The sequence below is a fragment of the Eumetopias jubatus genome, unplaced genomic scaffold, assembly GCF_037043125.1.
Source record: "Eumetopias jubatus isolate StellerSeaLion01/CBP00866 unplaced genomic scaffold, mEumJub1_p1.0 scaffold_6, whole genome shotgun sequence".
Taxonomy (NCBI): domain Eukaryota; kingdom Metazoa; phylum Chordata; class Mammalia; order Carnivora; family Otariidae; genus Eumetopias; species Eumetopias jubatus.
The window spans coordinates 26894772-26922751 of NW_028274812.1; the positions used below are offsets into that span (position 1 = coordinate 26894772).

The 27980-nt window shown below is 42.2% G+C and overlaps 1 protein-coding gene across 2 annotated transcripts in view; it reads right to left on the bottom strand.

The window, feature by feature from the left end:
- Positions 1–267: 267 nt before the first annotated feature.
- The window catches only part of ARFGEF3 (ARFGEF family member 3), a 173475-nt gene continuing 145762 nt past the window's right edge, over positions 268–27980 (bottom strand). For both annotated transcript variants that reach the window (XM_028121412.2, XM_088024244.1), the window contains 8 exons: positions 25025–25153; positions 22686–22862; positions 21255–21369; positions 20384–20486; positions 20024–20155; positions 17749–17870; positions 5451–6669; positions 268–459 (listed from right to left, as the gene is read on the bottom strand). In XM_028121412.2, coding sequence (XP_027977213.1) covers positions 268–459; positions 5451–6669; positions 17749–17870; positions 20024–20155; positions 20384–20486; positions 21255–21369; positions 22686–22862; positions 25025–25153 — 2189 coding nt within the window. The remainder of the gene's footprint in view (positions 460–5450; positions 6670–17748; positions 17871–20023; positions 20156–20383; positions 20487–21254; positions 21370–22685; positions 22863–25024; positions 25154–27980) is intronic.

Sequence of the window (27980 nt, forward strand, 5' to 3'; positions counted from 1 at the left end):
AAAAGCACTGGGAAATAAACATCAAGATTTAGAAATATGTCAAAGAATGGAGATTTTTCTGAAATAATGTGCAAAATCAAAGTATCGTTTGTGTCCTCTAGATACAAGGTGAGTGTCCAGAATGGCCCCTGTGCTGATTAGCGAGGGAGGGGCAGACTGTTCTCCGAGACACTGGTTTCAGTGGGGCTGGTGGTGGGGAAAATGCTATCTGTTGGACCAGGAGGCATTCTCTAACCTCCACTATTGTATTTCGTTAATGTGAGTCTTCTACACGATGATGTCATAGACCCGGCCCACTCTGCCCAGCCATTCCCTCACAGCCTGGCGCACTCTGATGTCCGTCACGTGGCAGGTCAGCTGGCTGATGCATGGGAACACCGCTGGCTGCAGGGCCGTGAAGGTCTGGTCTGGAAGGATCTGAATCTGATTGAGAACTGTTAGCACCATGTTGGTCCATGCCTAAGAGAAAGGATTGAGGAGAATGATTAGCAGTTTTATCCTCTGGGTTCATTTGAACTCTCAGGTGTGGCTAAGCCCAGCCAATTGGCAAGTGGGTTTTCTCAGGCTTTAGGTCGCAAAAAATCAGTCTTTATTAATTTAATGGGGCTAGAAATTGTCATTTTAAGTTCATATATACAAGGAGTAGCAGAGTTTCCTCTACCATTAGGAATACCTTATTTTCAGGTTTCATGAACTACAGGAATATCTTGTTTTATTGTGCTTTGCTTCACTGTGCTTCCTAGGTACTGCTTTTTCTTTTTTTTTTCAAACTGAACATCTGCACAGCCCTGTGTGGAGCAAGTCCATCGCCAGCACCATTTTTCCAATAGCATTTGCTCACTTGGTATCTCTGTGTCACACTTTAGTAATTCCCACAATATTTCACACTTTTGCATTATTATTATATTTGTTATGGTGATCTGTGATCAGTGATCTTTGATGTTACTACTGCTTGTTTTGGGATGCCATGAATCGTGCCCATATAAAATGGTAAACTTAATCGATAAATGTGTGTGTTCTGACTGCTCCACTCACCAGTTCCTCCATCTCTCTCCTGCTCCTCAGGTCTTCCTACTCCCTGAGACAACAATACTGAAGCTAGGCCAATTAATAACTTCACAATGGCCTCTAAGTATTCAAATGAAAGGAACAGTCCTAGGTCTCTCCCTTTAAATCAAAAGCTAGAAATGATTACTAAGGGAAGGCATGTTGAAAGCCGAGACTGGCACAAGAACCTAGCTTCTAACCTAGGTTAGCCAAATTGTGAATGCGAAGGGAAAGTTCCTGAAGGAAATTAAAAGTGCTACTCCAGTGAGGACACAAATGATAAAGAGAAACACCTAAGGGCTATTATGGAGAAAGTCTGAGTGGTCTGGATAGAAGATCAAGGGCAGCCACAACATTCCCTTCAGCCAAAGCCTAATCCTGAGCAAGGCCCCAACTCTCTTCAATTCTGTGAAGGCTGGAGAGGTGAGGAAGCTGTAGAAGAAAAGTCTGAACCTCGCAGAAGTGGGTTCATGAGGCTTAAGGGAAGAAGCCATTTCCATAACGGAAAGTTGCAAGGTAAAGCAGCAAGCGTTGATGTAGAAGCTGCAGCAAGTTCTCCAGAAGGTCTGGCTCAGATCATTCATGAAGCTGGCTACACTAGACAGCAGATTTTCAGTGTAGATGAGTAGCCTTCTATGGGAAGATGCCATCCAGGACTTCATAGCTAGAGAGAAGTCAATGCCTGGCTTCAAAGAACAGGCTGACTCTCTAGTTAGGGGCTAATGCAGCTGGGGACTTTCAATTGAAGCCAGTACTCATTTACCATTCTGAAAATTCTAGAATCCTTAAGAATTATGCTAAATCTACTCTGCCTGTGTTCTATAAATGGAAGAACAAAGCCTGGATGACAGCACATCTGTTTATAACATGGTTAACTGAATATTTTAAGCCCACTGTTGAGAACTACTACTCAGAAGAGTCCTTTTAAAATACTTCTTATTGAAAACAGTATAGAGGCTCCTCAAGAAGTTAAAAATAGAGCTACCCTATGACCCAGCAATCACACTATTGGATATTTACATCAAAGATAGAGATGTAGTGAAAAAAAGGGGCACATGCACCCCAGTGTTCATAGCAACAATGTCCACACGATCCAAACTGTGGAAGGAGCGAAGATGTCCTTCAGCAGATGAAAGGATAAAGAAGACGTGGTACATATATACATGGGAATACTACTCAGCCAACAGAAAGGATGAATACCTACCATTTGCATTTACACGGATGGAACTGGAGGGTATTATCCTAAGTAAAATAAGTCAATCAGAGAAAGACAATTTTGTCATATGGTTTCCACTTATATGTGGAATATAAAGAATGGCGCAGAGGACCATAGGGGAAGGGAGAGAAAATTGAATGGGAAGAAATCAGAGGGAGAAAAACCATGAGAGATTCTTGACTCAGGAAAACAAACTGAAGGCTGCAGAAGAGAGGGTGGTGGAGGGATGGGGTAACTGGGTGATGGGTATTGAGGAGGGCACATGATCTGATGAGCATGGGGTGTTATATGCAACTAATGGATCATTGAACACTGCATCAAAACTAATGATGTACTATATGTTGGCTAATTGAAATTTTAAAAAATAAATAATAATATGCTTATGGACAATGTCCTGGTTACCCAAGAGTTCTGATGGCGATATACAATGAGATTACTGCTATCTTCATGCCTGCTAACACATCTATTCTGCAGCCCATGGATCAAAGAGTAATTTCTACTTTCAAGTCATTATATAAGAAACCCATTTTGTAAAGCTGTAGCTGCCATAGATAGTGATTCTTCTGATGGATCTGAGCAAAGCATATTGAAAACCTGGAAAAGTATTCACTATTCTAGATGCCATTAAGAACATTCATTCATAGCAGCAATGTCCACAATAGCCAAACTGCGGAAAGAGCCAAGATGCCCTTCAACAGATGAATGGATAAAGAAGATGTGGTCCATATATACAGTGGAAAATGACTCAGCCATCAGAAAGGATGAATACCCAACTTTTACATCAACATGGATGGGACCGGAGGAGATGATGCTCAGTGAAATAAGTCAAGCAGAAAAAGTCCATTATCATATGGTTTCACTTATTTGTGGAACATAAGGAATAGCAAGGAGGACATTAGGAGAAGGAAGGGAAAAATGAAGGGGGGGACATCAGAGGGGGAGACGTACCATGAGAGACTATGGACTCTGAGAAACAAACAGGGTTTTAGAGGGGAGCAGGGAGGGGGGATGTGTTAGCCCGGTGATGGGTATTAAGGAGGGACGTACTGCATGGAGCACTGAGTGTTATACAAAAACAATGAATCGTGGATGACTGCATCAAAAACTAATGAGATACTGTGTGGTGACTAACATAATAATAAAAAAAAGAACATTTGTGATTCATGGGAAGAGATCAAAACGTCAACATGAACAGGAGTTTGGAAGAAGCTAGTTCTAGGAGAACTAGAATTAGCAGTGGAGCCTGAAGATGGGACTGATTTGCTGCGATCTCCTGATCAAACTTGAACACATGAGGAGCTGCTGCTTATGCATGAGTAAAGAAAGTGGTTTCCTGAGATGGAATCTACTCCTGGTGAAGATACCATGAAGATTGTTGAAGTGACAACTAAGGATTTAGAATATTATATAAACTTAGATGATAAAGCAGTGGCAGGGTTTGAGAGGACTGATTCCCATTTTGAAAGAAGTTCTGAGGGTAAACGTTACCAAACCGCATTGCGTGCTACAGAGAAATCATTCGTGAGTCAACACAGCAAACTTTATTGTTGCCTTATTTTAAGAAATTGCCACAGCCGTTCCAGCCTTCAGCAACCACCACCCTGATCAGTCAGCAACCATCAACAGTGAGGCAAGACCCTCCACTGGCAGAAAGACTGACTCGCTGAAAACTTCAGAGGATGGTTAGCATTTTTTAGCAATAAAGTATTTTTAAAATTAAGGTATGTATATATATTTCTAGATATGCTATTGCACACTTCATAGACTATAGTGTAAATATAACTTTTACATGCACTGGGAAACCAAAAAATTCATTTGACTTGCTTTGATATTTGCTTTATTGCAGTGGTCTGGAGCCAAACCCGCAATATCTCCAAGGTATGCCTGCACAAAAATCTTACTTATTCCTCAGATTTTTAAAAACTCTCCTGCCTTCTCATAATGAAATTTCCATAGGACATAGGACATTTTTAATTATCAGTCTCTATAATGCCTAGCAAACTGGAATAGGACTACCTTCACTCAGGATAACTTTTAAAATCGTAAGCAAATCTCCAAAACATGAAAAAAATTAAGACATTTATCAAGAAGGTCATCTATTACAGAATGACCATACATCTCCCTTTTACTGGACTTTTGCAAATCTAGTCTGACTTCTGTGGATTTTGAAGTTTGGTTCTATGTTCCAGTATTTTAGAGGAAAATAAGGCATCTTGCAAGATTCATGTTAAGTCCAAATTTATGTTTATTCTGAGAATATGTTCTTGTGTAGGTTCACAGAATCCTAGGATCTAAGATCCTAGGCCCACAATTTAAACCCCTGGATTATTTTTTTTTTTCTAAAGATTATTTTTTTATTCATGAGAGACAGAGAGAGAGGGAGAGGCAGAGGGAGAAGCAGGCTTCCCGCTGAGCGGGGAGCCCGATGCGGGACTCGATCCCAGGACCCCGGGATCATGACCTGAGCCGAAGGCAGACGCTTAACCATCTGAGCCACCCAGGCGCCCACCCCTGGATTATTTTTAAAGGGCTCCCTATGACTCTAGATCCCTCAATTTCTCTTTTACCATCTCATCTATTTTTAAACTGAACAAACAGTACCAACACAGTTTTCTTCTCAAGCTGAGTTTTTGATGTACCATGGAATTATTCATTTTAAACATATGAGGGAACAGGAGCACTCAAAGCCCTCTAATGATGAAAATTGTTATGTGCTCCTAATGGGTTAGAAAAACTCGAGATGAAAACACTGATAGTCATTGGTATAACCATATAATAATAGGCACTTTGCTTTTTTTGTTCCTTTACACATTTCTTCAGTGTATCTTCCAATGATAAACTCAGGACTCAATGCCAGTGAAAGCACATCCACTTTAGAAGCTTCAGCTTCATTTATTCGATGAGTTCCGAGCTCTCAGTATCTCTTATAACCTGTAAAAATAATTCCTGAAGTTATGTAAGAGTAAAATGTCAGTTTCACACGGGATATATTGACCCAGGCAGATGCTATGTATTAGGCTCAGGTGACCCTCTGACTTTGGAGGGGAACTGGGTTCTGTCTCCTACTGGTGTCTATCAACTTGTAGAATGTGTGAGTGTTCCCTAAGGGGGACACCTCTGTCCCCGGAAGCCCCCCCCCCCACTGCCAGGTGTGCTTCCCAGCACCCCCGGGCTGGTGGGAACCCACCTGGATCTGTGCTTCGGCATCCCTCACGGACACACTCAGGGAGCTCCCAGTGGAGCCAGAGCGGGGCCTCTTCTGGCGCAGCAGCTCAGGGCCCGCGCTGAACGAATGGCGCATCTGCCCCTGGTCTATCAAGTGCTGGGGACGCTGAAGCAGCGGGGAGTCCTGGCCCCTCGGACCCAGTGGCTCGCCCTTCTTCTCCACTTTGACCTCCTTGGGGAACGTGGGCAGGTTATGCTGCTGCTTCCTCTTTTTGTACTCCGTCATCAACTTGGAAATGGTTTTGTCGGCCGCCATGGTGTAGATTTTGTTGCCCGCGTTCTCCCACCATTCCTTCTTCCGGCCGGGGTCCTTCTTCTCCACCTTGGGGCTTGGGGGCAGCAGCAGCAGGTCCCCGCCACCCCCCCTCAGGCTGCCGGGCTCACCGGCGTGATCCCGGGTCTGGCTCCGGTCGTCCTCAGAAGGGGTGTCTTTCCCCGAGAACCCGCCAGTTGATGGGGTGGATGACTCCGACTGGAAGGAGGGAAGGATGAAGAACGGGTCACTCTTGAAGACGGGCGCTTCCTCCATGCCGCTCTCCAGGTCCAGGTGCATCTGGATGTAGTGGTTGCACAGCTCCATGCACAGCTTGTGCAGCCGCTTGACCAGCCACACCCAGTCGGCGTTGCTGATGGGCTGCACGCTCAGGGAGGGCAGCCGGGCCCTCCACTGCCGCTTCTCCTTGCCCCTCGGGGGGCTCACCTGGGCCGTCTCCTCAAAAATGTCTTCGTCCTCTGACGAGCACTGCTGGGACGAATCTGTGCTTCTCTCCTCGTCCTCAAAAAGCACTTTCTTCACTTGCTCAGCAGTGATGGTTTCCTGGTTGGTGAGGACGGCACAGACCAGTGCGTGGAAATAAATATTAAAGCTCATGGCCGACTGGCGGTAGAGGTTGGCTGCGCCTCCAATGCCAGACACCTTCTTCAGCAGGCACTTCAGCCCAGGGCTCGTGTCGAACTCCCTTGCCGTCCTGTACGAGTCCAGCAGCAGGTCAAATATGACTGCCAAGTTCTGCATGGAGATGTACCTGAGGAAGCCGGCCAGCTTGGCCTCCGGGACTTGCACCGTCTTCTCCTCTCCGGGAGAGGGGCCCTTGACGAACTCTTCTAGCAAGATGTCATACAGGTTCTGGAGTAACACCTGATGAGACAGCAAGCTCACCACAATTTCCCTGAAAGACACACTTCAAATGAAAAGAAGGGGATTGATTAGTAGCCTTCTGCCCCATGTGGGTTACTTTAAAGTGATTCCGATGTTACGCACTATAGAATGACATAGGCAAAATTATACACTAAACTGCTTTATTTCAATGCTTTCCTTTAAAAAGGGCAAACTTTGGGGTGCCTGGATGGCTCAGTCGGTCAAGTGTCTGCCTTTGGTTCAGGGTCCTGGGATCGAGTCCCACGTCGGGCTCCCTGCTCAGCTGGGAGTCTGCTTTTCCCTCTGCCTGCCGCTCCCCCCTGCCACCCGCCTTAAGCGCACTCTCTGTCTCTCTCAATTAGATAAATAAAATCCTTAAAAAAAAAATAAAAGGCCAACTTCTTGGGGCATTACATGATCACCATTTTAATCATGATTAATGGAATTGCCAATACTTTCTCAAACCTATGAGCCATGTAATATTACTGTTTTATAAAAACTTTTCAGTACAGACACAGTAAAGGGATACAACATTTGACATTTTATTACTTGCAACTATGAAATCAGAAAGTAACAATGTCTGGTCAGTTCTGTGAATCTGAATTGGCTCTCTTCTCTACCCTTTGGACTTTTTTCTCAAACTCAAAGTTGTGAGCAGTCTCACTGAAGTCTATCTTTCTAGGGACCAAACCAGTTTACTAGGATTAACTGTTAATGCTTTAGGTGCACAGATGTAAAAACTTCAGGGCTTCCAGCACGTGAGATGGATGAGGGCCAAACATTCACAAAATTAAGAAATAGATAACTCAAGCTTTCTGAACCAAACCTAGGAGAGAAAAAGCCGTGTTCACTCAACACCTACAATTCTCTTCTGCATCCTTTACTGCCATCATGGTCACAGGACTCCTCTGTGGGCCTTGAATGCTCTTTTGGATCCACTGAGATGCCCCTCAGGTCAGCTATGTGGCATGGGGGGGCGGTGTGTGGGGTAAATAGACACCTGGCCAGGACTCGTGGCTGAGAAGTGGGCATAGCCTACATAAGGAAGCCTTACAAATGCCCCTTGGTGATTTGGCCTCTTCTGTTTGGTTGGATTCTTACACTAAGAAAACAGTTTCAATTCTAGGTACTACCTTTACTGAATATTTTAATTCACCCTTGTGGTTTGTGGTTTATGGTTTCACTTTGCTTTCACTGCTCTTGGAACTGCATGAAAATAGCTTATGCCATTATGTTGCAAACTAATTCCCTTAACAGGGTAATTATAAAAGTATGACAACTCTTATTAATTGTTTATTTCAAAGATCCAACTATTATGTTAATATGTCTAGCTGTGACCTTGCATTTAAAAATGACTCTTTTAACAGAAAAGAACACAATTGCTTCTGTACATTTAAAGGCTGACCTTGCCCCCTACACTGAGGGAACATAGAAGGCTCAGCACAGATCTGTCATTTACAGACTCTAACCCTTTCTAAAAAATCACTGAAGTGATTTTTTTTTTTTGGCGGTAAAATATACATGATACAAAGTTGCTATCTGAGCCATTTTTAAAAGTACAATTCAGTGGCATTAAGTACCTGCACAATTTTGGGTAACTGTCACGACTATTTCTAGAGCCTTTTCATCCCAAATTCAATACCCCTTGAACAGTAACTCCCCATTCTCCCCTCCTTCTGATAAGTTATTTAAGGTACTAGGAACCCTGAATATGCATTCTTCTGAAGACAAGGGCTCTAAAAGCCACCAAGTTGGTCTAGCGCTTCATGTTTACAGTCATAGGACGCTAACTAAAGGGAAATCCTGTCGCCCATCACCCTTGTCTGCCCCACTGAACTATAAAGTCTTCAAGGGCCAGGGCAGTATCTTATTCATCTTTGTCCCCAGGGCCTGGGAAGATGTCTGGTGAGAGTAGTACTCAGTGAGTGTCTAAGACAAATGGAGTAACACGAACAGATTTGTTCTAAGCGCAGGCGCCTGAACAGATTGCCACCTGGAGGAAATGTTCTCCTTGAGAAATGGCTCAAACACCTCAACCCCGTGCCCCTGGCAGCCTGGGCTCCTGAAGCAGGAACCGCAGCCAGAGAGGTGAGTCTGATCAACCTTTGGAAGGTATAAACACCCTAGCCCACAGGACATGATCTATCATCTTCCCTGAGAGCTGGAACGTCCTTTCCCAGAAAACATTTGAAAGGACGGTGGATGCAAGGCCATGTGTGAAATATGGAGTATCTTTATCAACCCGAGATAGTCCCTTTGATGCTTTAGGTGATAAAATTGCTAAGTGTGCATGTGAAAAGGGCAGAAAATTCCTTTTGCTTTCGGTTCAAGCTACATGCTGCACAATAAGAAAACAAAGGGAAGCAGCGGGAGCAATGGTGAGATAAAAATTTCAGAAAGGTACCGAAAAAGTGAAACAACTGGTTACAGACGTGCAATTCTTAATCACCTATGCTGATAGGAGATTAAAAAAAAAAAACCTGGAGCAAACAAAAATCAACAGATAATTTTTCGATTTGTTGTACCCAAGTGTTTCAACCTTTTTCTCCGCACACCCATTATGAAGGGGACTGTGCATGCTTCTGAGGCCAAGTGCAAAGGAAAGCTCTCCTCCTGGAGAGTTAATTGCCCAACAAGACAGGCTAATGCCAGTTTCAGACAGAAACATTCAGAATTTCAAGTACTACATCTTAAAGCTCTCATACTCAGTGGTTTGTATAAAGCTCTGGGCTATCAATGCCACGGCGATTTAAAATCACACCCAGGTTTCTCTTTATTTTTTTTATTTTTTTTTATTTTTTATTGTTATGTTAATCACCATACATTACATCATTAGTTTTTGATGTAGTGTTCCATGATTCATTGTTTGTGCATAACACCCAGTGCTCCATGCAGTACGTGCCCTCCTTAATACCCATCACCAGGCTGACCCATCCCCCCACCCTCCTCCCCTCTAGAACCCTCAGTTTGTTTTTCAGAGTCCATCGTCTCTCATGGTTTGTCTCTCCCTCTGACTTACTCCCCTTCATTCTTCCCCTCCTGCTATCTTCTTCTTTTTCTTTCTTCTTAACATATGTTGCATTATTTGTTTCAGAAGTATAGATCTGTGATTCAACAGTCTTGCACAATTCACAGCGCTCACCATAGCACATACCCTACCCAATGTCTATCACCCAGCCACCCCATCCCTCCCAACCCCCACTCCAGCAACCCTCAGTTTGTTTCCTGAGATTAAGAATTCCTCATATCAGTGAGGTCATATGATCCATGTCTTTCTCTGATTGACTTATTTCACTCAGCATAACACCCTCCAGTTCCATCCACGTCGTTGCAAATGGCAAGATCTCATTCCTTTTGATGGCTGCGTAATATTCCATTGTGTATATATACCACCTCTTCTTTATCCATTCATCTGTCGATGGACATCTTGGCTCTTTCCACAGTTTGGCTATTGTGGACATTGCTGCTATAAACATTGGGGTGCACGTACCCCTTCGGATCCCTACATTTGTATCTTTGTGGTAAATACCCAGTAGGGCAATTGCTGGATCGTATGGTAGCTCTATTTTCAATTGTTTGAAGAACCTCCATACTGTTTTCCAGAGTGGCTGCACCAACTTGCATTCCCACCAACAGTGTAGGAGAGTTCCCCTTTCTCCGCATCCCCGCCAACATCTGTCATTTCCTGACTTGTTAATTTTAGCCATTCTGACTGGTGTGAGGTGGTATCTCATTGAGGTTTTGATTTGGATTTCCCTGATGCCGAGCAATGTTGAGCACTTTTTCATGTGTCTGTTGGCCATTTGGATGTCTTCTTTGGAAAAATGTCTGTTCATGTCTTCTGCCCATTTCTTGATTGGATTATTTGTTCTTTGGGTGCTGAGTTTGATAAGTTCTTTATAGATTTTGGATACTAGCCCTTTATCTGATATGTCATATGCAAATATTTTCTCCCATTCTGTTGGTTGTCTTTTGGTTTTGTGGACTGTTCCTTTTGCTGTGCAAAAGCTTTTTGTCTTGATGAAATCCCAATAGTTCATTTTTGCCCTTGCTTCCCTTGCCTTTGGCGATGTTTCTAGGAAGAAGTTGCTGTGGCTGAGGTCGAAGAGGTTGCTGCCTGTGTTCTCCTTTAGGATTTTGATGGACTCCTGTCTCCCGTTTAGGTCTTTCAACCATTTGGAGTCTATTTTTGTGTGTGGTGTAAGGAAATGGTCCAGTTTCATTCTTCTGCATGTGGCTGTCCAATTTTCCCAACACCATTTGTTGAAGAGACTGTCTTTTTGCCATTGGACATTCTTTCCTGCTTTGTCACAGATGAGTTGACCATAGAGTTGAGGGTCCATTTCTGGGCTCTCTATTCTGTTCCATTGATCTATGTGTCTGTTTTTGTGCCAGTACCATACTGTCTTGATGATGACAGCTTTGTAATAGAGCTGGAAGTCCGGAATTGTGATGCCGCCAGCTTTGCTTTTCTTTTTCAATATTCCTCTGGCTATTAGGGGTCTCTTCTGGTTCCATACAGATTTTAGGATTATTTGTTCCATTTCTTTGAAAAAAGTGGATGGTATTTTGATAGGGATTGCATTGAATGTGTAGATTGCCCTAGGTAGCATTGACATCTTCACAATGTTGTTTCTCCCAATCCATGAGCATGGAACGTTTTTCCATTTCTTTGTGTCTTCTTCAATTTCTTTCATGAGTATTTTATAGTTTTCTGAGTACAGATCCTTTGCCTCTTTGGTTAAGTTTATTCCTAGATATCTTATGGTTTTGGGTGCAATTGTAGATGGGACCGACTCCTTGATTTGTCTCTCTTCTGTCTTGTTGTTGGTGTATAGGAATGCCACTGATTTCTGTCCATTGATTTTATATCCGCTACTTTACTGAATTCCTGTATGAGTTCTAGCAGTTTTGGGGTGGAGTCTTTTGGGTTTTCCACATAGAGTATCATATCATCTGCAAAGAGTGAGAGTTTGACTTCCTCTTTGCCGATTTGGATGCCTTTGATTTCTTTTTGTTGTCTGATTGCTGTGGCTAGGACTTCTAATACTATGTTGAATAGCAGTGGTGATAGTGGACATCCCTGCCGTGTTCCTGACCTTAGGGGAAAAGCTCTCAGCTTTTCCCCATTGAGAATGATATTGGCTGTAGGTTTTTCATAGATGGCTTTTATGATATTGAGGTATGTACCCTCTATCCCTATACGCTGAAGAGTTTTGATCAAGAAAGGATGCTGTACTTTGTCAAATGCTTTTTCTGCATCTATTGAGAGGATCATATGATTCTTGTTCTTTCTTTTGTTAATGTATTGTATCACGTTGATTGATTTGCGGATGTTGAACCATCCTTGCAGCCCAGGGATAAATCCCACTTGGTCGTGGTGAATAATCCTTTTAATGTACTGTTGGATCCTATTGGCTAGTATTTTGGTGAGAATTTTTGCATCCATGTTCATCAAGGATATTGGTCTGTAATTCTCCTTTTTGATGGGGTCTTTGGTTTTGGGATCAAGGTAATGCTGGCCTCATAAAACGAGTTTGGAAGTTTTCCTTCCATTTCTATTTTTTGGAACAGTTTCAGGAGAATAGGTATTAATTCTTCTTTAAATGTCTGATAGAATTCCCCTGGGAAGCCATCTGACCCTGGGCTTTTGTTTCTTGGGAGATTTTTGATCACTGCTTCAATTTCCTTAGTGGCTATAGGTCTGTTCAGGTTTTCTATTTCTTCCTGGTTCAATTTTGGTAGTTGATACATCTCTAGGAACGCACCCATTTCTTCCAGGTTATCTAATTTGCTGGCATAGAGTTGCTCATAATATGTTCTTATAATTGTATTTCTTTGGTGTTGGTTGTGACCTCTCCTCTTTCATTCATGATTTTGTGGATTTGGGTCATTTCTCTTTTCTTTTTGATAAGTCTGGCCAGGGGTTTATCAATCTTGTTAATTCTTTCAAAGAACCAGCTCCTAGTTTCGTTGATCTGTTCTACTGTTCTTTTGGTTTCTAGTTCATTGATTTCTGCTCTGATCTTTATTATTTCTCTTCTCCTGCTGGGTTTAGGCTTTATTTGCTGTTCTTTCTCCAGCTCCTTTAGGTGTAGGGTTAGGTTGTGTATTTGAGACCTTTCTTGTTTCTTGAGAAAGGCTTGTATTGCTATATACTTTCCTCTCAGGACTGCCTTTGCTGCATCCTAAAGATTTTGAACAGTTGTGTTTTCATTTTCATTGGTTTCCATGAATTTTTTTAATTCTTCTTTAATTTCCTGGTTGACCCATTCATTCTTTAGTAGGATGCTCTTTGGCCTCCATGTATTTGAGTTCTTTCCGACTTTCCTCTTGTGATTGAGCTCTAGTTTCAAAGCATTGTGGTCTGAAAATATGCAGGGAATAATCCCAGTCTTTTGGTACCGGTTGAGACCTGATTTGTGACCTAGGATGTGATCAATTCTGGAGAATGTTCCATGGGCACTAGAGAAGAATGTGTATTCCGTTGCTTTGGGATGGAATGTTCTGAATATGTCTGTGAAGTCCATTTGGTCCAGTATGTCATTTAAAGTCTTTACTTCCTTGTTGATCTTTTGCTTAGATGATCTGTCCATTTCAGTCAGGGGGGGTGTTAAAGTCCCCCACTATCATTGTATTGTTGTCAATGTGTTTCTTTGCTTTTGTTATTAATTGGCTTATATAATTGGCTGCTCCCATGTTAGGGGCATAGATATTTACAATTGTTAGATCTTCTTGTTGGATAGACCCTTTAAGTAGGATATAGTGTCCTTCCTCATCTCTTATTACAGTCTTTGTTTTAAAATCTAATTTGTCTGATATAAGGATTGCCACCCCAGCTTTCTTTTGGTGTCCATTAGCATGGTAAATGGTTTTCCACCCCCTCACTTTCAATCTGGGGGTGTCTTTGGGTCTAAAATGAGTCTCTTGCAGACAGTATATTGATGGGTCTTGTTTTTTAATCCAATCTGATAGCCTGTGTCTTTTGATTGGGGCATTTAGCCCATTTACATTCAGGGTAACTATTGAAAGGTATGAATTTAGTGCCATTGTATGGCCTGTAAGGTGACTGTTACTGTATATTGTCTGTGTTCCTTTCTGATCTATGCTGCTTTTAGGCTCTCTCTTTGCTTAGAGGACCCCTTTCAATATTTCTTGGAGGGCTGGTTTCGTGTTTGCAAATTCCTTCAGTTTTTGTTTGTCCTGGAAGCTTTTTATCTCTCCTTCTATTTTCAACGACAGCCGAGCTGGATATAGTATTCTTGGCTGCATATTTTTCTCGTTTAGTGCTCTGAAGATATCTTGCCAGTCCTTTCTGGCCTGCCAGGTCTCTGTGGATAGGTCTGTTGCCAATCTAATGTTTCTACCATTGTAGGTTACATATCTCTTCTCCCGAGCTGCTTTCAGGATTTTCTCTTTGTCTCTGAGACTTGTAAGTTTTACTATTAGATGTTGGGGTGTTGACCTATTTTTACTGATTTTGAGAGGGGTTCTCTGTGCCTCCTGGATTTTGATGCCTGTTTCCTTCCTCACATTAGGGAAGTTCTCTGCTATTATTTGCTCCAATATACCTTCTGCCCCTCTCTCTCTTTCTTCTTCTTCTGGGATCCCAATTATTCTAATGTTGTTTCGTCTTATCGTATCGCTTATCTCTCGAATTCTGCCCTCGTGATCCTGTAGTTGTTTCTCTCTCTTTTTCTCAGCCTCTTTATTTTCCATCATTTGGTCTTTTATATCGCTGATCCTCTCTTCTGCCTCATTTATCCTAGCAGTTAGTGCCCCCATTTTTGATTGCACCTCATCAATAGCCTTTTTGATTTCGACTTGGTTAGATTTTAGTTCTTTTATTTCTCCAGAAAGGGTTTCTCTAATAACTTCCACGCTTTTTTCAAGCCCAGCTAGTATCTTTAAAGTCATGATTCTGAACTCTAGGTCCGACATCATACTAATGTCCGTATTGAGTAGGTCCCTGGCTGATGGTACTACCTCTTGTTCTTTTTGCTGAGGTGATTTTTTTCATCTTGTCATTTTGTCCAGAGAATAGATGAATGAGAGAACAAAATGCTAACAGGTTAACAATGTCCCCAGCAAATATACTGTATACAAATCAGAAAAGACCTGAAACCAGGGGAAAAGAAAGGGAAAGAAAGAAAAAAAGAAAAAAAAAGATAAAAACAAAAACAACAATACAAAAAAAGCAGAATATGATCAAATATGATCAGGCTAGTGCATAGATCAGTGCCACACACTAGATTTTGGGCGTATGTTAGAAAAAAGTGCCTCCTAAAATTTTAAAGGAAGAAAGACATATATGTACAAAATAAGGGTTGATACAATGAAGGGATGGAAGATGACTGTAAAGATGAAAATTATAAAAGATTTTATAAAAGGAATTGATAAGATGTTTGGAAAAAGAAAGAAGAAGATTAAAAAAAAAAGAAAAAAGGGAGAGAATGTGATCAGGCAGGAGACTAGAACAAAGCCATACACTAGTGATTTAGGGTATATTTTGATCTGTTAGAAGAAACTGTATCTCAAAATTTTAAAGAGAGAACAACTTATATACATATGCCAAAAATAAGGGTAATTACTATGAAGGGATAAAATATGACTCTAAAAATGAAAAATAAAAAATGTTTTTTTTAAAAAAGGGATTGACAAGATGGTTGAAAAAGGGAAAAAGAAAAATTTTAAAAAAAGTTAAAAAAATTAACTTTGATGAACTAATGAATCATGGTAAAAAAAAAAGCCATGAATTCTATGTGCAGTATTCCCCTAGCGCTGGAGTTCTCCCGTTCTCCTTGATTGGTAAACTTGGTCTTGGCTTGCTGGCTGTTCGTGCTGATCTTCTGGGGGAGGGGCCTGTTGCCATGGTTTCCAAATGTCTTTGCCGGATGCTGAATTGTCCCGCCCTTGTCGGTCTGGGCTAAGCAAGCTGCTCGGGTTTGCTCTCAGGAGCTTTTGTTCCCTGCAAGCTCTTGGTACAGCTTTGGAGGACCACGGCGGAAATGGTGGCCTCCCAATCTCCACCCGTCGGAGCTGAGAACTCGGGGCCCCGCTCCTCAGTGCGCCCCCAGAGAAAAGCAGTCACTCTTGTCTCCCTGGTCTCCGGCCACAGTCTGTGCTCACCCGGCCTGTGACCGAGCGGTTGTATCTCTGGCACCCGACCCCGTGTGGAATCTCCAAACCCAGCAGATCCCTGCGGTGTGTTCCCGCGCCGCTCCTCCCGGGGGAGGAAGGGGAGTCTCCCCGGCTCTGCCGCTTGTTGGGTCCCTGCTGGAGGAGCAGTGGCCCGACTGGGCCGCGGATCACAGTTTATGGCCACCCCGAGCTGCAAGCCTGCGCCTCGGCTCCGTCTCTGCAGCCGGCTTCCCCACTCCGATACCTGGGAGCTCTGCTGCACTCAGGCACCCCCGGTCTTTCTGTGACCCCAAGGGTCCTGAGACCACACTGTCCTGGGAGGATTCCACCCCCCGCTTAGCCACTGCAGCGACGTCCCTCAGCGGAGCCGACTTCTAAAAGGTCGGATTTTGTGCTCCGTGGCTCTATCACTTGCCAGAAGCGGCTGATGGAGGCCCCCTCCCCCGCCGTCTATCCTCCCGAATATCACCTCGGATTCACTTCTCCGCACGTCCTACCTTCCAGTAAGTGGTCGCTTCTCTGTTCAGAGAGTTGTTGCTACTCTCCTCTTCGATCTCCTGTTGAGTTCGTAGGTGTTCAGAATGGTTTGATCCCTATTCAGCTGAATTCCTGAGACCAGACGAAATCTAGGTCTCCTACTCCTCCGCCACCTTGCTCCGCCCCCCCCAGGTTTCTCTTTATTAATATTATAATCAATTTGATTTAGGTCTTTTTTTCCATGGGTGACTTCAGCATGGACCTTTGAGGATGCGCCTGACGGTATATACATGATCCTTCCTTAGGTCTAACCCATCTTGTGCTACATCCTGTGCTAAGTTAAGAATTGTTCTGTAATGAGTCAAATCCAAGAATGCCAAGTGGCTCCATGCCTTTGTGTTTGTGTGTCTCTGGATAGATGGCCTAGCCTCTCTGAATGTTTCCCCATGGATAAAATGGGAGGGGAGATATCTAGCCACTGTATCTCATGTATAGTGCTCAAATACTTATCAACATTACTATTTGTGTGCTGGAATTTTAAAAATGGGAAATGTCAGTCATGGCGATTATCGTCAAGTCTAGGAACAATCGTTTTTTTAGGCAAAATGGTAGTATTTAAAAAGGGCAAGATTAGGGGCACCTGGGTGGCTTAGTCAGTTAAGCGTCGACTCTTGATTTCGGCTCAGGTCATGATCTCAGAGTCGGGGATCAGGCTGCATTGGGCTCTGCATTCAGTGGGGAGTCTCCTTCAGGTTCTGTCTCTCTCCCTCTGCCTCTCCCCCCTACTCTCTCTAAAATAATAAATAAATAAATCTAAAAAGGGCAAGATTCATGTGGCAGGGCACAGATCTTTTTGTCTCCTGACAGCTGGACTGCTCAGGAGAAGTTGATGTATTTCTCCCCCAAAACAACATGAATCAAGCCTCACACTACAAATTTTTTTTTAAAAAAGCATGCTATGGATAATACTATAGACACACTCAGTTGTGTCCCCCTCCAGATTCATATGTGGAAGTCCAAACCCACAGTACCACAGTGTGACTGTGTATCTGGAGATAAGGTCTTGAAAAATAGGGTGGGGCCCTGATCCACTGTAACTGGTGTCCTTATAAGGAGAGATTAGGACACAGACATGTACAGAAGAAAGACCATGTGAAGACACAGGGAGAAAGCATCCATCCAGAAGCCAAGGACAGAGGCCTCAGAAGAAACCAACCCTGCTGCCCCCTGGATCTTGGACTTCTAGGCTCCAGAACTGTGAGCAAATACATTTCTGTTTGAGCCACCCAGTGGATAGTACTCTGTTATGGCAAACTAGTACATGTGAAACGTGGAAGCTCTGGTTAAAAAGTGAACAATTTTCTGTAAAAACCTTTGCTAAATGACTCTATAAATGTTTTCAGTATTCTTAGCCAAAGCTTGGATTACAAGGAGCCACAACTGAAAATAAATGGACTTCCCTTGTTCTAAGTTGCCCACATGTTTAAGCTTATGAGCTGCTTACCTTTTCTTAGTGTGTCCATTTGGCTTCTCATCAGGAGGCAGCTCAATAATGAGCTGACAGGACTGAGCATGATCGAAGTTGTTTGGAGTCTTTGGTGAGCACTGGGTGTCCAACATAAACACCTGCAAAGGTATAGTTCAGAGCTCCATCATCCTCAACCTGACTCCACCAGGGATTAGCTGAGTGGCCTTGGGTAAGTTGCTTACTCTTCCTACTCATTTCCTCACCTATGAAGTGAGGTTGATAATGGTTTCTTACCTGGTGTGTTTGTTGAGAGAGTTAATATGTGTGTATTACATACGCATAGCATTACAACAGAAGAATAAATATTCAGAAGTTAGCAGCTGACACTAATACTAATAACATGACTAATTTTATCACGTGATAACTCATTACACTCGAACTAGCAAGCACTGATATTTAATGTTGAGAGTAAATAAAGAGGGGTTGTGTTTGTAAAAAATCTCTGGTTTTGACATCTCTGTGGTATTATATTCCATCCAACACAGGAATAAGAAATTAATTAGGACCTCCTGTTGGGACTACAGATGTGGCCATGCTACTCTACGGGACTGTGGGAGAAGTGACTAAGAAAACAGTAAACACTTCTTGATTCTTCCCTTTGAAAATAGAAGTCTGCTTAGAATGTTTTCTTTCCAAATTTTGTAAGAATTATCAAATTATCTGGGTTATCTGAAAGGTGGATAGAAGAGAAAGGTTGGGGACTGAGGAAGAGAAAATACTACAAAGTAAAATCTTCACTCAATGGCCTCTGCCTTTCTTCTCTATTAATGATCTATTGTTTCAGAAGAAGTTTCCATGTTCTTGCTGTGCGGTGGGATGAGTTTGGAAGCCCACTGTAAGCTCATGCTGAAAATCTTTAGCAGTGTAATGGATTCCCATTAGGGAAGCTATCCTGTCAGAGGACCACCTCTTGTTCTGGTGCCCTTCTGCTACAGCTGTCCCCCACAGCCGTGTGGATGGAAGTGGGTCTTCACTGCAGCTTTATGACATTCCTTCCCTTCCAACCTCTGCGGACTGGCCATGGATGCGTCCGTGGTATGTGCTGTCTCCCTTCTGAACAGAAGAGCCATCATGTCCTGGGGTGTCATGAATGTGGACAGTAGATGATGGGAGAAGCTGAAGGTGGAAGGTTCTTGATCCACTATGTGAGGGGTGTTAGGGAAAGTCCTTTAGAAACTGGACCTAGCCAGGAAACTTCTCAACTGATAATCAGGATATCCTGGATTATTTATGTACTAAGGAGAGATTTTTATTAAGGACTTAAACAGATCTTCTAGAGAAAGGGCGCCTTTGAATATAATCCCCAATTCACTTTATTTTTCTAAAGAATTAGAATACTTATCCAATAATTCAGTCCAACACTGCATATACATTTATAAAAATTGCTTCATGTTTTAAACATACCACACACATTTGCAAAATATCTTCTGCATATGAAGACATACTTCAAATATGTCTGTTGCCAATACATAATAGACTGAATTCTCAACAACCACTCACGATTATGAATATGTGTAAATTTAGGGATAGTGCTTAATCCTGCTGCTGGAAGCCCCATGCAGTCTTAGAGACAGATTGACATGTCACTTAAGTATTTGGGGGCATGTCTGTAGCTAGTGCTAATGCTGGAAGGCCTTTTGTGATTTAGTAACTCTCTGACTCAACAGACATTTACTAAGTGTCTTCCATATGCCTTGCTCTAGGAACACCAAGGTAAGAATATGTTCTCTGCTACTCAGGAGATTACAACCAACTTTTCTGACTTCTGACATCTGCCAGAAGAAAAAAAAGTCATTGGTACATGGTGATCCCTGCATGGGTACGTATATTTTAATTTTACTTATGAGTTACATTCCACTGAAATTAAGCAGCTTATAAATGTTAAGCTCTGTATGGGAGATACAAGAAAAAAACCCAAAGAGGTTTTCCATCCTTAGGCATTCGTAGACTGTAAGTAACATCAATATTCAAGCAAATACGGATAATATAAGGAGTCCAAGCAAGTCAGGTGGTGTGTGAAGTGTAGTGGCCAGGCAGAGAAAGGACTTTAACTGATCTGGGTGCTGGAGGACGCACTGAGAAAGAGATGGTGGAGAGGATTATAATGCTGTTGACTGGGTTAGTCATTCCTCATCAAGAACAGTACTGATAAGATGTCAGAGCCAGGAGGGGTATCTCCCTAAGGGAATGAAAGGCAGTCTGGTGATACAAGACTGACAGGAAGAATCTTCTAGAAGTCCCCAGTCCTTACCTGCTGAGCCATGGCTCGAATGCGCCAGTACTCGGCCTCGGCACTGGGGGAGGAGGAGGGGGCCGCCACCCTCACCTGGCAGCCTTCCCCACTGAAGCTCTCGGTGCCGCTGTGGAAGCAGCCCAGCAGATCCTGGGGAGAAACACAGCAGAGGTTCCCTGGGTGCCTCCGGGCCCCGTCCTGGAGCTGCCATCATCCCTGTGTCTGGGCCAAAAGCACTGATCTGACAGCTTCTTTCTCCCCCCTCTGTAGGAGTTCAAGGGAGACTGCCTGCTAAGAGGAGGAAGGCAGTATCCAGATACCCCACTTGACAGGCATGAAGATGGGAACCTGCTCTGGCTCTTTCTGCAAGCAATTTACCTTCACGGGCTTGAGGGTGGCGGAGAAGGCGTCCTGCAGGGCACAGCAGGCAAGCCTCCACATTTCTTCAGTGAACACGGGGCCCGCGGTGACGAGGACGTACCTGCTCCAAGAGACAAGGAAAGGAGTCTTGAATCTGTACGTGTTGTTGCCCTTACAGAAGCATGCACAGATTTATTCCAAAGCTTCCACACAAGCCTTGCTGCCTCTTACTACTCTTGTCTTCAAACCAACTGGTGTTCCATTGTCCCAACACTATTTCCTAAGGCATTTCACTACAAAAACATCAATGGGTCCCCATGACAAATACGGCAATGTTTCAACTGAGGCTCGAATGCAAGATTTTCCATTCTAGCCCCATTTTCTACTACTCCTAGACAAATAACCAAAATAACCAAAACCCTCTTGTTACTTGTGACTCTGATCTCCATAATTAGGTCTGTGATGTTTTGCTTGCAAGTCCCCACCTAGCAAAATCTTGCCCACCTCAGGGGATCTGGCCAAGTGTCATTAATAGAAAAAGATCTTCCTGACCATCTGCTCTCCTGCCCTCTTTGGCATGTATAGTAACTCCTTCCTGTTATTTTCTATGCGTCTCTCTCTGTTATGTCCTTTAGAAAAGGCTACTAGCCTCTTGAGGGCAGGGACCTTGGCTGACTTTCCATGCAGCCGAGGACCTCTCCTATAATGCCTTACACAATAAATACTTGTTGATTAAAGACTGAAATGAGGAATTATTGGCATATACATACAGATATTTTTACTTCTAGAAAGCGATCCAAAAAGTGGACTGCTACAATAAAAGAACTTAATTGCCTTAGATTTCATAATAAAAAAATCCTGTGGAGAGCTAGGGAATTTTTTTCCTTACCTAATACAGGAGCAGCCCACTCTGGAGATGGTTTCTGTGGGCTTGGCCACACACGCTACCAGTAACTCAAACAGGTCCTTCAGCATTGTGTTGATCATGCTCTCATACCTGATGTCTACATGGAAAAGTAAAACCAAGATGTCACTCAACTCTGTTGTAAAGGAGGGGGTTGAAATGGCATCTATAGCAAAAGGAGAAAGTCTGAGTGATAAAAAGACATATAAATATCTGGGTGGAAAAAGTAATTTTCTTAAACTTGATTTCAGCCTGTATTAATCATTTCATGATGAAATATGTGGTTTACTTTGATGTGTTGATGTACATTTCTCGATGTTATGCATATAATTCATCTACTTACACAGACTAGAACACATACAGCCTCAATAGTAGCTAGGAAAAAAAAATTTAACTTCTTAAAAAGAAAAGAGAAAAATGAAATTATACTTTCCTTATGCCTGATAGACTAATTAAATGCTCTTGGCAAACAAATCCTCTCTCATTATCTTGAACTTCTCAGTCTGGCTTCAGTCTGTACACCATCCCCAAAGAAAATGAGACTTCCCCAAATAACGTTCTATTTTCCCAATTCAAGGAATACTTGTGTATTCTTTTCCTTGAAGTCCTTGTGATGACACAGATCCAATTTTCAGTGGAATCCTCAATGGTATTGTGCTGTGCAAAGCAATGATCCAGTTGAGAACATCTATCCCTAAGGACAATAATTGCTTCCATGTAGAAACACCCACTTGTTTTCCTTCTCAATTAATGTTCTTTTTTTGTGGAGGCAAGTTGTCCTTATTAAATTTAGTAGAGCTACCCATTTCTTTGCTTTTTGAATCTCCCTCGGGGTGAACATCTCACGAGTTTTTCTAACCTCTCCAACAAGGGAGTCCCTTACCTCCTTATAAAAAAAAAGCCAAAGGCATATAGAATTATAACATCTAAGGTTAACAGTGATTTCTTTTTTTCTGACTTCAGGATACTATCCACCACATACTTTCAGATCTTTTTCAAAATGCCACAGATGTTAAGACACTTCACCCCAACCTCTTAAGCAACTTCTTGCCTATAATTGAAGCCTTTGCTAAAATCTTATCTCCTCCATTTAGCCTCTCAGAGGAAGCAGCAGGATACACCCCCCCTCTCACTTCCAGACTACAGGGCTAATTCTTTAATTGATTATATACTTGAACTTGCCTCCCCTCTTCTCATGCATAGATCTACTAGATGGCATTATATTTTTAGTCACATATGTATTTTAAGTATCAATTTGCATTTTGATAATCCAGGAGAAGGTTGGCACTGACCACATAATTCTCTTTTACTAATTTCCAGACAAAAATCACACACTGGTATTTATAAGCACTTTTAGACAGTGATGCTTCCCATGAAAAAAATACTCAGCAAGGACTGCTGTGGGAGCATTGGTACCTGAGTGTATAAAGCTTTGAATGTGCTCCACTACCAGCTCACAAGACAGGCCAATGGCATGCTTGAAATTAGCAGAAGCCGCATCCCAGTATGAATGGTCTTTGTGGCTACGGCGGAGCCAAACGGACATCACAGGGAGGAGGAGGTGAACAACCGCATAGATACCAAATCCTGGTCCTGAAAAAGAAAAGTCAGCATCAGAACTGTGATCACAGCAGCTCTCCTGTAGGGAAACAGAAGTTACCATCATGGCCTGGCATGGCCCAGCTCTTTCACAGGAGGGCCCCCGCCCTGCCCCGCCCTGGCTGAGAATTTACTACTGATTGGGGAATACATGGTCTTCAGTGGCATTTTTCTTTTTCTTTTTTTTTTTTAAGATCTTTTTTAGAGAGCACGTGAGTTGGGGGAGGAGCAGAGGGAGGAGAGAATCTCAAGCAGACTCCCTGCTGAGCGCAGAGCCGGACGTGGGGTTCAATCTCTCTCTTTTTTGTTTCTGTATGAATTTAGTTATGCAAATGATACATGAATTCATAAAAAAATTCATTTACTACTAATAAAGCTAAAGTATCATCTGATTAACTCCAGTTCCCAGATGGAAACATACAGATGCATATACACATATAAGAAAATATCCCCTAAAGTTTACATACAAATATCTATATGAAACCTCAAGAAACACGTTAACATGTGTTAGAGATCATTGTGTCAGCGGATTTAGATATTCCTCATTTTTACTGCCACATACCGTAATTCCATTGTATGTATACACAACAGTCACTTATCTGTTCCCTTACTGATAGACATTTAAGGTGTTGTAATTTTTTGCTTTATGGACAATGCTATAATGAAACTCCTTGTGAAAGTGATGGATTTTTAAAGTTCTGATTACAAAAGTAGGCATCCTTTTTCTAATAAACACAGAAAACAACATGAGAATACAAAGAAGAAACCTTACCCACAGAGATAATCACCTTTTCATGTTTGACTTCTAGTCTTTTTGAATGTACATGTGTATTTACAGGTGCACAAAATTTCATAATGTTGTGATTGCACTCCATAGTATATATACTTTAAATACTATTCACAAATACTCATTTTAACGTCTGTGGAATATTTATATGCTCTTACCATTTAGGGTGTTCATAATTTTTTTTGGTATTCAATATATTTCAGCACTCATTATATACCCATTTTGTCTTCATCACTATTAAGTTCCTTTGAGGATAGATTTCTAGTAGAATTAATTAGGTTAAGTGCCTCTCACACACATTTAATTGCAATGTGAAAATAGAAATTTGTACTGACTAGTGAAGGAGAGGCATATAATTAATCCTATAAAATACCTGCTTATTTTTGGATAAAAGACATAACTTTTTGACATATGGGAGTAGCTATGCTGGCTTTTCTGAAAAAAATTCTGCTATAAACTTTGCAATGGATCTTAAAACAGTATCAATTATCAAGTCTTCATCAGTTTATGATAAATACAAAACTCATTACTATGGAATTAACTAGTGGGTTCATTTGTGGTTCTGACTGTGGAAAACTAAAATTTCTATAGTTGCTTGGATCTTGGGAAAATTTGCATGTGTTAAGTGTACATGCTAAATTTGATTAATTCAGAAGAAGAAATAAATTCCTCAGGGCCATTCTTTTCCTGTACTATCAAGGTACTAGGTGATCATTACCTGTCTTTTTCTTTTTTTGAGAGAAAGAGAGAGCGAGCAACGAGCAGAGGGAGGGGCAGAGGGAGAGGGAGAGAGAGAGAGACAATCTTAAGCAGGCTCCACCCTGAGATCATGACCTGAGCTGAAATTAAGAGTCGGATGCTCCACTGACTGAGCCACCCAGGCGCCCCTACATGTCCCTTTCTCAGTCTAATGATCTATGACCTTTGTACATTCAAGATCTTGCTGTCTTAATATGGTATATACTTTTGAGTGGTTTGTTTATGTCACTGGAGACTCAGCGAGCCCTACTGACAGCCCTGGGGCCAAGAGCATGTGAGATCCAGCTAAAGAGGAAGGCTGTAATCATGGAACAAAGCCAATAACCTTGGCCTGGTTATTGTAGGGATCCAACACACCCAAACTAACTGGATAGCATACATTATCTGTAAATGGACTGGTGGGAAGACATGTCAACAATAACAGGACATATCTTAACCATCACTGCATCATTGCCATTCAACAAGTATTTACTGAGCATCTACTATGCATGAAACTCTGTACCAAGTCTAGGGTTAGAGCTGTGAAACGGGGAGACACATGGATATACCTTCCTGAAAAAAGCTGTACGTATCACAACTCCCCACAAAAGATAGACATAGCAATTCTTACCAGGTGTTCTGGTCACATCTCTCAACAGCTCAAAGAGTAAATCCAAGGTTGGCGGTTGGTGCTGACGTGGACAGTTGGACACAGCTGCTGTCAGCTGCTCCAGGAGGATGATCCAGACTTCTATCAGCCCTGGAACCCAAGAAGCAGATCTCGGTGAAATCCAGTCAAACACGATACGGAGTCATCATAAGCTCAAACTGAACACTGTTAGTGTAGAAGTGTGCTATATGGTGTGGTAGCCCTGAGTGTCTACAAGCATGGGCAGATTATGATTTACATGCTCTAACAAAGTCAAAGGGGAAAAAAGCCCCAAAATTTCTTCTCATCCTCCTACAGCAAGAAGATGATGTGGTAAATTCTACTATATTGAAATAACTGTCAGATTTCTTGGGAGCTGACAATACCAAAATAATGAAATATCCTTTTGTATCATCTTAGTATATCTTTTTTTTTAAAATTATTTTATTGTAAATATATAACACAAATTTGCCACTTTAACCCTTTTCACATATACAATTCAGTGGTATTCATTACATGCACGGTTTTGTGCAACCATCACCACTCCCTAATTCCAAATTTTTTTTAAATCATCTCAAACAGAAGTCCTGCAACCAGTAACCTTCTATTCTCCCCTCACTCCATCCCCTGGGAACCTCTCATCTACTTTCTGTCTTTATGAAGTTGCCCATTCTGGATATTTCATATAAGTGGAATCATGCAGTATTTGTGTTTCCGTGTCTGGCCTATATCATTTAGCGTAATGTTTTCCGGGTTCATCCGTGTTGTACTGTGTTATCGGATGAGTAATATTCCCTTGTATGTTGTACCACGTTCTGTTTGTTCATCCATCTGTTGATGGGCACTTGCGTTGTTTCCACCTTTGGCTGTGGTGAATAAGGCTGCAATGAACGTTCATAGGAGTGTAAGTATCTGTTTCAGTCTCTCAATTCCTTAGGGTATAGGCCCAGGAGAGGGATTTCTGGGTCATCTAGTAGTTCTTTTTAGCTTTTTAAAGAAATACCAAACTGTTTTCTATAGAGGCTGCACCGTTTTATATTCCTGTGAGCGTTCCAATTTCTCCACATCCTTGTCAACACTTGTTTGTTTAACCATAGCCATCCTAGTAGGTGTGAAGTGGCATTGCATTGTGGTTTTGATTTACAGTTCCCTGATGACTAATGATGTGGAGCATCTTTTCATGTGCTCATCGGCTATTTGTTGATCTTTTGAGAAATATCTATTCATGTCCCTTGCCCATTTTTAAATTGTCTTATTGAGTTTTAGGGATTCTTTATATATTATGGATATTAAAACCTTATGAGAAATAGGATTTCCAAACATGTTCTCCTTTCGATTGTCCTTTCACTTTCTTGGTAATGTCCTTTGATGCACAAAAGTCTATAATTTTGATGAAGTCCGAGTCATCCAGTTTTTCTTTTGTTGCTCGTGTGTGCTAGTCTGTTTTCTTTGCTCTTCTTCGTGCCCCATTTTTTTCAAAGGTCCATGTCTCTCTCTCTCTCTCTCTCTCTCTCTTTTTTTTTTCAATCTACACACTATTTTGAATTTACCTGCCACCTTGCCATTGGCACTGCTGGCGCTCTCTCTGCCCAGGTACCTGCGAATCACTTCATGCACTGCTCACAGATGGGGAGCGGTGCCCGCGCATTGACAGAATCGCACGCCCAGGGCGGCACACCTCCCGGTACACACCTCTCTCCCCCTCCCCTTCAGAGTTTCATTTTTAAAATAACATACTCATCGGGCTCCCTGCTCGGCGGGAAGCCCGCTTCTCCCTCTCCCACTCCCCCTGCTTGTGTTCCTGCTCTTGCTGTGTCTCTGTCAAATAAATAAATAAAATAAAAAATTAAAATAAAAAAATAAAATAACATACTCACTTTTAGTGTTGCTCATTACTAGGGAAGGGAAAAAGCATGAGATGCTTTTTATTAGATCTGAACAATTTTAGTTTTGCCATTTACAGAAGCCCTGTCTGAGCCAACATTCCTGCTCACCCCTGCCTTTGGAAATCTGTGAACCTGCCACTCAGATAAGTGCCTCAGAGAAAGGACTCGACTTCTCTAGCTTCATCCTAAAGTGCCTAGAATAGAGTAAAAAAAAAAATAGCTCACCCCACATTTTAATTCTAATACTTCTCATTTTCCTGTGAAAGATAACTGTCAAAAGATGGCAGCTTTTAAGTATTCCCATTAATCACTGGGGAGCCCGGGTGGCTCAGCTGGTTAAGCGTCCGCCTTCGGCTCAGGTCATGATCCCGGGGTCCTGGGACGGAGCCCCGCGTTGGGCTCCCTGCTCTGCGGGGAGCCTGCTTCTCCCTCTCCCTCTGTCCCTTCCCTATGCTCACGTTCTCTCAAATAAATAAATAAAATCTTAAAAAAAATGAACATTCCCATTAAAAAACCTACTTCCACAATTTTGAACATCCCCATTTATAGGAAGCTAAACCCACATGAACCCACAAATATAATAAAACTAGGGGACAAAGCCTCATGAACCTCAAAATATAAGCAGGTGTGAACAAGCTAATTTTTATAGGAAATGCAGAAGCCAGGATCACATGTAATGCACCACTCTATGGGGTACAACCAATAAAGTCCACGTGGAAAACTCCACGGGCCCCAGGACCTCACTTCTTCGATAAATGAAGTGCAAAGGAGTGAGAAAGAATTGAAGAGGAAAATCTAGAGATTGAAAAGGACTTCAGAGACCTATCAGCCAAACACAGAGTGCAGATCTTATGTGAATCCCAAAAATTCACTGACATAAGAAAATGGGAAATGTTAACACTGAATGGATATTCGATACTCAATAATTACTGTTAATTTTTAGGTGTGATAATGGAATTATGGTCATGTTTGTTACGTTTAAAGAACACATACTGAAACATTTACGGATGAAATGCTATCATGTCTGGGATTTGATTTAAAATAGAGGATGT